Source organism: Cyanistes caeruleus, chromosome 6 (assembly GCF_971803275.1).
Source record: "Cyanistes caeruleus chromosome 6, bCyaCae1.hap1.1, whole genome shotgun sequence".
In the NCBI taxonomy this organism is placed as follows: domain Eukaryota; kingdom Metazoa; phylum Chordata; class Aves; order Passeriformes; family Paridae; genus Cyanistes; species Cyanistes caeruleus.
The window spans coordinates 53903346-53916758 of NC_141706.1; the positions used below are offsets into that span (position 1 = coordinate 53903346).

Consider the following 13413-nt stretch of genomic DNA (forward strand, 5'->3'; position numbering starts at 1 on the left):
CTGTTTATTCCTGCCCTCCATTTCTGGGGAAGGAGAGAGGAGGACCTGCTGGCGGAGCAGGCGCCGCAGCTGAGGCGGCAGCATCCCCCTCCCGCATGAACAAACGCTGCCGAGGAGTGGGAGGGACAAATGTTAGTCTGCAGGAGGGAGAGTGGGAGGCTGTGAAAAAGAGCTGGTCCGGAGAGGAAACGAGAAGAATAAGTGTAATCAGGAAAACCTGTTTCGTTGCTCGCAGCGACGAGAGCAGGATTAAGGGAGGAGGACTTGGTGGATGGGGGGGGAGAGATGAGAAGGGGCCACATAGCAAACAGCGCAGCACGGATGTAGGCAGGGAGCAAGCTGTCTGCTGCTCTTTTGTGCTAAGTGTGGTGCCTGCCTCTTCTTAACACCGTCTCTGGCAAATCCTGCAGTGGAAAATCACAGCATGATGTCAGTACAGCAGGAGCTATTGCCTGATGAAGCAAGTCTAGCAATCGGCTCCTGGACGCCGGTCTCGCTGGAGAGGAAATCCCCTGTGGGAACGGCAGACACCCCTGCTCACCGCCACTCTGTCCTCCCGTGGCTGCCACCACTCCCTGCCCCTGTACCCTCCCCAGCACACTGCACAAACACGGAGAGATCGTATCAGGAGAGATGCGGTGAGAAGCACCAACTGGGAAGAGCTAGCTCCTCACAGCAGCATTTCTGCTCCTCTGCCTCCCTCCTGCTGCCCTGTGGGCTCTTCTCTCTGAATACGTGAGGAAAACACAATTCCAGCGTCCTGCTTGTGAAGGGGGCACATCTGTCAGGGCACCAAGGCACTAAGGGTAGGAAAGGAAGGAATCTCCTTCCAAAAATAAGGATTAACAGCCTGCAAAAGCTGATTTAGCTTATGTGAGAAATTCTCTTCATCTTCAAATCTCTCCCAGAACCACACGGGGACAACTTTCCTTATACTATGCTGTATTTCTATGTTTATGTCTTCATCCACTGCAAACTAGTTTACAAGGGAGAAAGCAATATTTAATTCAGCTGTGGCCCCTCTTTCTTCCACACTTCTTGATGTAAACTGAGAATCACCCTATTAAAATCAATTCTTTCCAACTGCAACTCTAGGGAACTCAATACATAAGCAAGGATCTCACCTCTTTGAGTTCTCTACCCCCTAAAGGTTTTGCTGTTGCTTTGCTGGATGCCCATTGCTTAGCAGTAGTTAACAGTAGGAGTGATAACATCTGAGACTGACCCCACTGAGGTTGCTCTCTGCAACTCTATTTAAGGGAGATGAAAAACCTGCAGTCAGGTAGGGGGGCCTTGTTAATTACCCTGTGTGGGCATAGGGCCACAAAGCCACCCAGACAGATGGAGGAGAGTGCAGGAATGTGTCAGAATGCATGCATTTCTGTCACTGTGCATCCTGCCTTCGATGCTAGGAGTTGTTGACATATCCGTCTGTACTGAGACTGTATTTAGTCAAAAAGCACCGTCAAGCATCGTGTTAACAGAGGGTATTGACTAGGAACACAGAACAGAGAGAGGGCTTTCCTTTAGACTGCAACAGGGAGACAATGCTTTGCACCACACTAATTTTGCAGAGGGCACACAAGACCTTGCTGATGTTGTGTTTGCTTCCCAAGCCATTTGACTGTTCCCAGCATCATTGCCAATGACATGACACCATTTCATCTCTTCCCAAATCCCACAACTTTAGAGAAAACAGGTCCAATTGTGCTCCTTCTGATACCAGTTGCCAAGGCAAGTCCACCAAAAGTGGTTCCCAGCCAGCCTCAAACTGCCCTATGTTCTACCTGGGTGCCTCTCACCCCTACCTGGATCCGATGATTTGCTTATTGCATGTTTATTACTTATATTTTTTGCTGTAAAAGGACAAAAGCATTTGAAAGATCTCTAATTTTCCAGAGTCTCTTTATAGGTTTTCCACAAATCTCAGCTGACAGTATGCTAGTGTAATTGCCATCCAAATACCTCACCTTCCCATTTAGCTACATCCTCCCTCTCACCACTGACGGAAACATGTGTGAGAAGTCAGTAACTCCATCTGAATCTGACAAATTGGTAACACGTGGTGAAAATCTTCAGATTCAAGGCAGATTTGATCCTCCTGCTCTCTTTTAAGCTGCAAGAAACTCAGGAAGATTTTCTGCTAGATTGATACTAAGAATGATAAAAGGTTTTGGTACAGACAGCTGTTGAAGGCAGCTTTTCACATTCGCAGTGCTGTCTCCATTAGAAGCTCCAGGTTTCTGTGACCCTGCAGTATTGATCCAACTGTTCCCATCTCAGATTAATTTATGGTAAATTGCAACCACTTCTGCTTTCTTGGCAAGAATGTTCATAATTTTACCTGCTGACTACCTTGTATTAAGCAGGAGTCTTCCATTTTAATATAAATGTTTCCTTCCAAATGCTGGCAAAGATTAGGTCTTTCCTTGTTTTTCAGTCAAGTAAAAAAGGTATTATTTTCTAGCAGAATTTAAAACAATTTCTTCCTTCCTCTTCAGCAAGTGTAATGGTCAATACCAATAGTTTTTGATGATGACATAAAATAAAAACTGTTACTAACAAAGAAAAATATGTGAGCTGGTACAAATGGAAATAAACCATGTCATGAATTTTCACATCTTTAATTAGTAGTAGCAAACAAAATTCATATGTCACTTCAGCTAGTGAGAGTCGGGTTAACTATTTTTCCTATGAAGAGTGTACTGTTTGTATCTCTATCAAAAATCAGCATGAGGAAGGGATGGCTGAATTCAATGGTTGGAGGAAGAGACATTGGCATTATTTCAACAGCAGTTGCTGCTGCTGCCTCAGTGCCTTTCTCATCAACATCCAGAGAAGCCTTGTGGACAACCTAGGAAAAAAGAAAATAGAGTCACTCTGGGCAGTAAACAGCCCCTTGAGAAATGAATCAGAGTCCCTTTAAAGCAGTCCTGCTTTGAGGGATCCCCTGAGAAGTGAGTAGAGGCAGGAGAGCTGCACTGTAGTCATGGCTGCTTAAATGAGGGTTAGGATGGAGCTATGGAAAACTCCTATAACAAATCCAAAATATTGGATGAAGGATGGAGGCTCCACCTGTAGTTGTTTGTCTGCACCTCCAAAACTGAATCTCCAGGGTGAGAGGGACAGGTTGTGCTGTGCCTGGGAACATTAGTGGTTTTCCTTGAGGAGTCAGGGGTTGTTGCTCCTCTCATGTTTCAGAAAACTGCAGAAAAAATCTTGGCCAGTACCAGTCTTGGAAAAAACAGACGTGCAGCAATCTAATCTGATCTCCAGTGTCACCAAGGACCAATCTCCTTTTGTAAGCTTTGCAGGCTGCAGGCAAGCTGGGAAGCTGGGAGCTGTACATACCTGATGTTTCTGGATGCTACCACTGGTGGATTTTCCTGCAAGTTTGTGAAAGAAAGGAAAGGGACAACAGCCACAGACTTACTTTGGAAACCTTCAGCTCTGGAGTGCCAGTGATGCCAGAGAGATCTGCCTTGTTGGTGAACACATCCACAATTCCCATCTTGCTAAGGATGTTACTTATTTCATAGCTCCCAGAAATAGAAAATCTGGGAAAGTAGAGGTTCATAAACCTGTTAGGGAGAAGAGAAACACAAGAGAGTGGTGTGAAGGATTTTTTCACCAATATAAATGATGGTGAGAAATTTGTTTAATTCCCATGAGTGTCAAATCCCAGGGGTTTGGATCCTGAATGTACAATGAGCACTAATTTGATTGCTGATGCTTCTCATGGTGATACAAGAACTATCACTCTTAATCATAATAATAGCAGTCATAATGTTATTTATCTGGTGTTTTGTTTCAGGAAATCTGAGAGCACTCTGCTAAGTAGAACAGTAACAAGACCCCCTATTTACAGGCAGGGATGAGGGATAACCCATGTTGCTCAGGAAAGTGGAGAGCTGAAGAGAAGTCCTGACAAAGTCTGCTTGGGGAGAATTGTGGTAAATCCCATCATTTCAAATCAAATAAGTATCTCTGGCATAACTGGGGCATTTGACATGGCCCCGGGAGAGGTCTGTTCCCTGCTGCCTGCACATTTGGATGCCATGTCCTCTAATTGTCTTCCTCCTGTGGGCTGGCCATGATCAAGTTCCCCTTTGCCTGTGAGCAGTCTGTAGGCAGCTCCTGCTTGCTGTGCTTTCTGCTGGATTTCTTTTCGTGCCCCGTCCAGGGATCCTCAGGGAGTCCAAGTCACCCACAGTAGTGATAACACTTCAGGTAGCTCAGGTCTTTTGCTGCCTGCCCAGAGACAGCTTGGGTTGAATATTGAATAGCAAAACAGATGGGACCCAAACTGTGGTGCTGTAGCCCTCATGTGATACTGCCCAGTCACTAGAAGAGGATGGGAATGAGTGTATCAGCACTGGCAACAACAAAGCAATAGAACAGAAATTGCCATTTGGCTCTCACAGTTTCTCCCATGAAGAACGTATTTCTATATTGATCCTCAGTGACTTTGCACCACAAATTCATTTAGATAAGGGTTTTCCTGATATTGCAGCTGAGAATGATACATTTTTATTTTGATATTTGAGGTATCACATTATTAGCTCATATTCAGTTTGCTACCCATTATGTTTTTACTAACTGTTCTGGTATTTCTGTGATGATGCACTGAGATATATGGGTGTGAACTGCACAGCCTTATTAGTTGTGAATTAGGGCAGAGCTTGGTAAATTAAGCATGTATTAACTTGATATTACTCATCTACTGTTGCTAAGATCTCTTCTCTCCCAGACAAACAAGGTTGTAAAATGCATTAGCTGATGTTGGTGTCAATGGTTGAAGCTAACAGAAACTCATTAGATATTTATAGTTTCAAAACAAAATGCCAGAAAATCAGGACATCCACAATTAATCACTTGCCTGTTCTAACAACAACCGAATGCTGCAAGAAAATTGTGTAGGACATACCATGTCTGTAAGCACCACTACAAACTGTGTAAGTTATGCTTTATTTAAGATTCCGACTTATGCCTGAGTCACAGTGCATCACTGACATAAAAGGAAAAACACACTAGCTGAAATCTCAGCTAGTATAGAAGATCTGGCTTAAAATTGAAACCATACCTCTCAGTCCATGGAGTATTTTAGAAACAGCAATCTAGGCTTGCTGTTCCTCAGAGAGGAGTAGGATGGTCTCTGCTCTGGTCAGGAGAGCAGCAAGTCACTCAGCCATCAACAAAAGAATAGTTAAATACCAACCAGCTGCATGATTTTTACAACTAGGGCACACAAGCCAAAAATAACCCACTCAGTTCCCAGAATCACCATGTTCATAGTGTATGCATTCTCTGAAAAGAAAAAAATACTATAAATTATGTGCTGCTGCAGCTGACTGACAGAAGATTACCTCTTGAAGAGATGGTCTGACCATTTCTGGATGGTTTCCTTGTCCAGAGTTTGCTCTAACTGCTTCATTTTCCCTTTTGCTGGCAGAACCAGAAATGCAGTAGCACTCCCATTATAGTGCAGCCGTACCACAGTGCATGACAGCTCCTCATCAAAATAGAAGTCAAAGCTGCCCATCTGGTACATCATAGGGACTTTCACAGTCGTTTCAGCATCCACAAAGAACTCCCTTTCTTCAGTATGCTCTGGTTTAAAAGGCTTTTCCCAGCTGCCTGATACAGAGAAGGAGAATTTAACTGAATATCCCATGTTCTATCCCATCATAGACTAAATTTTTTATAGCTAGTAATAATATTCACCTATTTTTCCATGTGTTAAATACAGAATTTTCAAACGTAACACTTTAGAATGTGTATCACAGTAATGTAAGGATCTTTTACTTGTTCAAAAGAGTGCATTGTATTCCACTTTCAATTTATGTTTCAGATGCCAGTAATGAAATAATTAGGTGTTTTTTTGCACCTACCACTGCTTTTCTGTTCAGGAGAACTAAGTGGCCTTTCTGTAAACATCATCTGTGTACTTATATTCTGCATGCAATTTATTTATATTGACTTTAATCATGAAGCCTCAGTTTGTAGATAAAATAATATATCTGAGTAGTTTTATGTCAGGCTTAAAGGCACATCTAACCCACAGCAGAAATGCAGTGTTCCCGTTTTGTTCCTTAAAATGTTCTCCCCAGTTTGTCACTCTCCCATATATAAATGTTAGTGTGCATGTATAAAGGACTGATAGGAGAAAAAAAAGATGTAGTAAATTAGGCTATTGAATCATGCATAATTTAAAAGGAGGCATTAGGTCATATATAAGTCTCAGTGCTTTCACTGAGAGTTAGAAGCATATGGGACAATCGTAGTTATGGTTAAACCCAGGAACCCAGCTCAGGCTGCATGGAAGGCTGTGGCTTGGAACAGAGCTCCTGGAGCTGTCACAAAGAGAAACAAGGCTGTGTGGCCTCCAGCTGCCTCTCTGTGCTGAGAGAGGTCCTGCTACCTCACCACCACCTCCACTATGCCATTAGGAGACCTTCTGACCCAGAAAAGAGCATTTGAAATTTTCCCCAGACCAGTTTTCAGCTGAGGTGGGCAACATTAGATTTGTTGATAAGAATGGTGAGAATGTGAACCCTAGAGGAGACTTACCTTTAAAGAAAACAAAGCTAGCCAGAAGCATTACAGTTTCTGGGTCCATGTCCTTGACTAAATTAGTAATTTTCCCCTGTGTTTTCCTCTCTATATAATCATTGATCTGCTTTTCAGCTTCTGTGGGTTTGTTAAAGTCAGTTGTAAAAGCCTCCAGCTGATACAGAGCTTTGGCATCATCTAAGAACTTTTTTAGGAGTTTCAGCTTCTCTGTTATAAAGATGGCATTCCCCATGTTGAGCTGGACTCCACCCTCAGGATGGTTCAGCATGTGGATTAGGTTGTGGAAGCCGTCATGTATCTCTTTCTCCTGAATCTCTGTGAGGTTGAAGGCGAGTCCTTCCAGGATCTGAGACCGTGTGGATGATCTAGCCCCAAGGGCCAGCATTGCAAAGGCAGCGGAGATGCTCACAGGAGAGAAGAAAATGTTCTTATTAGGTGCCTCCTGTGTAACCTCCCTAAAAAACTGGAATGCAAAGTCAGCATTGTTTGGCACAAGTTTGAGGCAAGCAATGGCTTCACCTCCGTGATGTATGTGGTGTTTAGGGTCATCTGGATCGCTGTGGTCGCTGGGTGGGAGCTGACTGTGGGCAGCAGTGTGAAACCCAGCCAGTAGCAAACTTAGGTAGAACGTGGCCTTCATGTTCTCGTATTAAAATCCTATTAAAAAAACCAAAAACAAACGAGATTATATTTCTGAGGTAAGTAAATTAATGAAGTGGAAAGAGTTATTCTGTCATTACCACTGAATTAAAAAGTCTTATCTTTCTTTTGTCCTCAGTTTTCATGTTCTCCAATTCTTTACAGAATTTTTTTTTTTATTTTCCCAGGCCTCCTGGCAAGTCTCCACCAACTCTCACTGCCACCCCCACCCTAAATACCTGCAAAGACAAAATTTAGCATGGATTAGTTGAATACATAGCACCCTCAGCAGGCTGCAGAATGGAGCATATCTCATCAGAAAACACTGCTTGGCTAATAGCTGAAAGACTGCCATACCTCTGCTTTTGACACTAATGGTCTGAATAATTCCTTAAAAGTTCATCATAGAAGTCTGGGTGTTTTGTTAAGTTTGGGGAGAAAGAGGAAATTCATGCAAGTGAGCAGAAATCAGTACCTACATAGAAACAGAATTTGAGCAAACAGGCAGGCAGGAGATCTTTAAATAAACTTTTGGTCAGATTGATAAGGAGTCCTGTTTAAAGAAAGGACAAATAATGGGGGCTGTTCTTCAGTAGCAAACCAGATATAAACACCCACCTCTCTAAGGAATAGGTGGGTTTTTTCTGAATAGAAAGAATGTAATGTTTTAAATAAGACCCTGAAACAAGGCGCTGTCTCTTCAACAAAACCATTGGAGTGGGTTCATTTTCAGCACAGCAGAAGCAGTCAAAGCCATTAACAAAGAACAAGGCTTTATTTTTATCAGCTGCTCCACTGGTCAAAGGGCGAAGCGTTTATCAATGTGTTACACTTGGCTGTGGTAGCCACATTTCATTGCAGAGCTGACACTCTGCACTGTATAAGCTCTTGAAAAGAGACCTTGGAAATGGGGATATCAATGTCCCAAGAGGCCTCATTTCTGAAAAGGAATCTAGGGCAAAGAAATGGTGCAAGAGTTGCACAGGGGTTGAGGAGATAATGAGCCAGATTTGCTAAAATTGTTCACAGGGAGACATATTGCATCAATTGCACCTTTCATCCCTGGCCTGACTCAACTTGAGACTCATCAGAAGGTGCTGTGCTTATGGTCCTGCTTGCTCTATAGCATCAGAGGGAGCAATTTGTATTAGTATATCCACTTAGACTCTTGAGAACAACAAAACATTTTCAAGCTATAATCAAACATTCAAACATTTACATGTTTATTATAAGTAATGTTAAAAAGCAGGCCTATTTGCAATAACAGCATTACTGTCAAATGTAAGAACTATAAGGGCTGGGTTCTTGGTAGCTACACTTTTAATTACTGTACACAGTAGTTCTAAATTATAGTTTGCTCTCGTCTGATTTTGACATTGAAGTAATTCTCGATGTATCTAGATACTTGTAACTCAATACAAGAGCTCCAGTTCTGAGTTTTTAAAACTGCTATCAGTGAGCCAATGTATTAGTCAGACTTTGAAAAGAAATCAACTCCCAAACAAAAGCATCAGAGCTAAGCCCAATCTATTTCCACATATCCAGCAGGCTGATTCAGAAGCTGCCTGTGGATAAATTATTTACTATGAACTATTTACTCAGCTGCAGTCATAATTTATTAAGAATAACATGAATTCCAAAAAAGAGAAACATTTCATTTTAAACATAAGTTGCCACCTGTTCTCTATCTCATCGCATTTAATATTTATTACAAAATATAACACCTGATAGATAGGCTTTTCTTTGTACTCCTCAGACTGCAAATTCTATTTATTTGGAATGCAAAGCAGAAAGAGATTTTAACTAACTTGACCTCAAAATTATGGTGAAAGGATATGGAATGGTTTTGCTTGTAAGGGCTTTGTATAATACTAGTTATAGTTTTCTGAAGGCAATTTTCTCTATCCTGATATTTTTTCTCTATGTAGTTATAACATGTTCACATTTTGTGGTTAATTTATGTACTTTCATGGAATTAATTTCATTTTATTACAGCACTGAATTCACAGATAATTAAATACAATCTGAATCTGAATCATCCATCTGTTACTTAGTACAGGCCAATCACAAACAGTCAAGAGTCATGACTCAGACCTCACAAAAATCTTGGTAATGGTTAGTTTTAAAGGCATAAAATTATAAAAGACTTAGCATCTGTGATTTTTAGAAGTCTTTTTTTGTTGTTTAAGCCTTCCATATACAAGTGGCCATGTTTATTGGTCCTAGTTTTGAAACCTAAAGGTACTTTTATAATAAGATTTGCACCCTCCAACCTTCAGAATGTGATTGGGGATTGTTATTTCATATTTGATATTTACTTTTTCATTTTATGTTACTGTGTCTTCTGGGTTAGCAAGTGATCAACCATTGACAAATTGACAACAGACACTCTTTCAGCAGGAAACAGAAGATGCAAATTATCATATGGTCTTAAAGACTGACGGATTTTCCTATGGACCATTGCTGCTAATGAGCTATTAAAAAGCAAAGGGCTGAGAACCTGTGCTATAAAGCCTTTAGGAAATTCCCAGACTGAAGGAGTTAAGTTTGCAGAAATTTTTTTAAGGCCTTAACTTCTATAATTTCCAGAAAAAATAGTTTATCCATCAACATGGCAGTAGAAGTGAAAGGCACTTCAATTCTAGTTCCAAATCTAGTCTGACTTGTTGAATAGCCTGGAAGGAAACACGTTAACCTCTGCCTCTTATTCTTTGTGTACGTTACACAATGCAGTTTATTTGTAGTGTCCAAGAATAGTTTGCTTCAAAGAAGAGCTTTCAATCAAACCAGACAATGATACAAGAGCATGCCAGCACTTGGAAGACAGTGTTTTCAGCAATTTATCTGTAGTAGACTTGGTGATAACATTTGCTGAATATATTTCCTCTTCCCTGGCACACCGTATTCCCTACCATGCAACTCAAAAAGAAAATGGAGAGCACTGGGATCAGCTGTAGTTACCTTAGATAATTCCACCAGAAAACCTGTGAGTGGGCTGGACTGAGTTTTCTGACTGACAGACCTTGCTTCTTTGTGGATATAGCTATTTTGTCCATTTTAGGGCTGATTTCTGTCTCTATGATTTGAAGAGATTCTGGAGACAACTTTCTGCCTCTAGAGTCCCATGTAATATTCCAGGAGATGAAAATTCATCCCATACTACTCCCATAAGGAGTCCTCACTGATAATCTCATTCAGACAACATGAAAACTTGCACTACTCAAAAACATATGAAGGCATAAATTGAAAAGCTGTTTGCTCACCAGATGGTGCTGCTTCCCTCCTGATTGTTTCTGAAGAAGGAAATCTGAGAAATTTTTTTCCTGGAAGCAGCACTCTGAGGGCACGGGGCACATGAAGTTACAGCACCACAACCACTAGTGGTGTCTGCTGAATTAAATATCAGCTACTCAGAGTCTTGTAAAGAGGATCACCCAAGCACACAAAAAATCACAGAAGAAAGACTTGAGTAGCCATATCTATGTGTGAGGACACGATCTCAGAAGCCCTGTCCAGGACCACCTATCCAAAGGAGCACCACAAACTCATGTGTGCTTTCCTGGCTGCCCAGAAAGCTCTGCATATTTAATCATATGCACCTGAACAGGTCCAGAGCCTATTCCAGGCTGATCATTTAGACATTCACTTCTCTTGTCATTCAGAGTTTTGATACCTCTATGCCTGAGCCCCTGAGAAGACTGCAAACACATGCCAAGGGCATTGGACTGTTCAGAGAATCCAACCACTGTGAATATTTCATTGAAAGTAATTCCTTTTGCAACAGAAATGTGGAAGCATTTGCATTATCCTTTAGCAGGGTTGTTTTGTGTTTTTTCTATCTTCTGTGAGCCAGCTTAGCATCGGAGAACTCACCCAGAAAGTGGCATCACCCACCTCAAAGCCTCCTTTTACCTGGAAATAGGTGAACATGAGCTCTCACTCTTCTACCAGGCCACCATGAGTATTTGCTGTTGAACTTGAGTTACTGCACACACTCAGGGATGAAGCATCACTGAGGCCAAGAGAATAAAAAGTAGACAAAAAAGAGTGAGTGCAGTGGTTAAGATAGAGGTGATTTTCTTCTCTCTGCAAGAACAGACCTGACCAGGTTCTCAGTTTCTACATTCCATTGTACACCTGACCACAGCTTGGTTTCTGACTCATTAAAAATATTGACCTCACTGTGATCTTCTGAACATGTGAAAATCACCAATTTCTCCACTTCCCTCTCAATGGGCCTGTAATCTGATGATTACCTCAATAATGTCTCATCTCAAATGGAAGTAGACATTAGATACACCATTCCCTAAGCAACGGTATTTCTTGTCGACCTTCAGTAAAAAAATCACCAGAATTACTTAAAAGGAAGCACCAATACCTTAAAAAAAATGTTCTAAGCACCCGTCCTCAGGCTTTTAATGAATCAGGGTCTGTTTCTTGCAGGAGGTATATCAGGGAAAGTCCCCCTTTTAGGATTTCTTGACCCCAGAGACCACCTTGCTTTCTGGCACGACACCTTGCTCTGCTTTTAGATTCTTTCTACCTCTTCCAGTGACCTCACAATGCGTAGGCAGCTCGTTGCCTCAATTGTGATGCCTAATGTCTTTTATATCCAGTTGACAAAATGAAACCCTCATTATATGCACAGATTTCAGTATAAGATACAACCCTAGAACAGATTTAAAACTGATTGCTTTCAACAAGAGGAGACACTTTTAAAGTCTCTATAGGAAGCAAAAAATCAATACTTACAGCAGCTTCCAAGGATCCTGCTGTCTTCACCAGGACTGCCCTGCAACTCCCTCTCTTATTTATACAGTTGAACAGCATTATGAAAGCAAAACGTCCTCTAGAAAACATTAACCAGGGCAGACAAGCATTATTACTTTAGGAACAGTGCAGAGTAAACAGTGAAGACAATTTTTCTGGGCAGGCACCTGATTTTTGCTGTATATGCATGGCCAGACATGGCCTTTTCTTAGAACAGTCCTGAGTCCCCTGCATTTCTTCACATCCTCCTGATGGGAATCTATCTACTTACTCTGGGAAATACTTCACGTGCATCATTAACTTCTGTAAACTGCATCATTTCGTACAGTAGCATTAACTGGAGTAAAATGAAACATATACATAATACTAGACAGGAGCCTAAGGAAAAGACAGCTGTGGATGCATGCTGCAGCCAGATCTTAATCAAGTATTTTTCAATGATGTGTTTTGCTTCCTCTATGCCAGACTTTTAATAGTTTTTATTTGGTATATTTGTTTTAAATGATACACTATTTCTTAATTGCCTGCATTGCCATTAATAATGGCCAATTTCTGGGGACATCCCCTTTAAAATTAAAGCTGCAGTACTGACGTTTGTAGTGGCTGGGGGCTGCTATAAGGATGATGGCAGAGATGTGCATCCAGGACCCCATGGGATCAGCACACCTCAGCCAGAGTGCTGTCAGCACACAGCAATGGACTGAAGGACAAACCCTTGCCTTGCACTCCCAGTGTGGGCTGGCACAAAAAGGCAGACAGGGAAGGGCAGGCCAGGACACCAGAGCCTGCTTTCACACAGACCTGGAGCCAGCTGTTTGTCACATGTGAGGGTGTGCTCCTGCAGCACCCATGGAGGGACAGCCACAGGGACTGTGCTCATGTGGGTATGACTGAGGGATTGGAAAAGCTGCAGGGCAGTGCCCCAGTGAACACTTTCCATCCAGGAGGAACTTCCCCTTGGGAGGTAGGGGATTCAAGGAGAAAAGGTGCTATATGTCATAGAATCATTTAGGTTGGTAAATACATCCAAGATCATCAAGTCCAAACATTGAACAGCACTGAGAACTCCATCACTAAACCTTGATGATAAGGGCCAGATCTACATGTCTGTTAAATACCTCCAATGATGGTAATGCCACCACTTCCCTGGGCAGCCTGTTCCACTGTTCATAATCCTTTTGGTGAAGAAATTTTTCCTAATATCCAACCTGAACATTTCCTGGCCCAGCTTGAGGCCATTGCCTGTTTTTATCTCACTTGTTACTCGGAAGGAGAGACCAACACCCACCTTGATACAACTTCCTTTTAGGGAGTTGGGCAGAGTGATCAGGTCTTCCCTGAGCCTCCTTTTCCCAGCAGAAACAACCCCAGCTCCTCCAGCTGCTCCTCATAAAACTGATGCTCCAGACCCTTCAACATCTTCATTGCCTT

At 42.0% G+C, this 13413-nt stretch overlaps 1 protein-coding gene across 7 annotated transcripts; it reads right to left on the minus strand.

Annotated features, from left to right (window-relative positions):
- Window positions 1-2608: 2608 nt before the first annotated feature.
- LOC111929853 (alpha-1-antiproteinase 2-like) lies at window positions 2609-12034 on the minus strand. Of its 7 annotated transcripts, XM_086895599.1 has the most exons (7): window positions 11591-11765; window positions 11125-11224; window positions 7570-7687; window positions 6571-7230; window positions 5367-5637; window positions 3434-3581; window positions 2609-2854 (listed from the first exon to the last, which is right to left on the minus strand). In XM_086895599.1, exons 4-7 carry the CDS (start codon window positions 7211-7213, stop codon window positions 2660-2662), a joined length of 1257 nt encoding a protein of 418 aa, XP_086751725.1. In that variant the 5' UTR covers window positions 7214-7230; window positions 7570-7687; window positions 11125-11224; window positions 11591-11765; the 3' UTR covers window positions 2609-2659. The 7 variants fall into 7 exon arrangements, with proteins under 7 accessions (XP_086751725.1, XP_023783402.2, XP_086751723.1 ...); XM_023927634.2 differs by lacking the exons at window positions 7570-7687; window positions 11591-11765 and adding an exon at window positions 11965-12034; XM_086895597.1 differs by lacking the exons at window positions 7570-7687; window positions 11591-11765 and adding an exon at window positions 11965-12034 and having other exon boundaries at window positions 6571-7451.
- Window positions 12035-13413: the final 1379 nt, after the last annotated feature.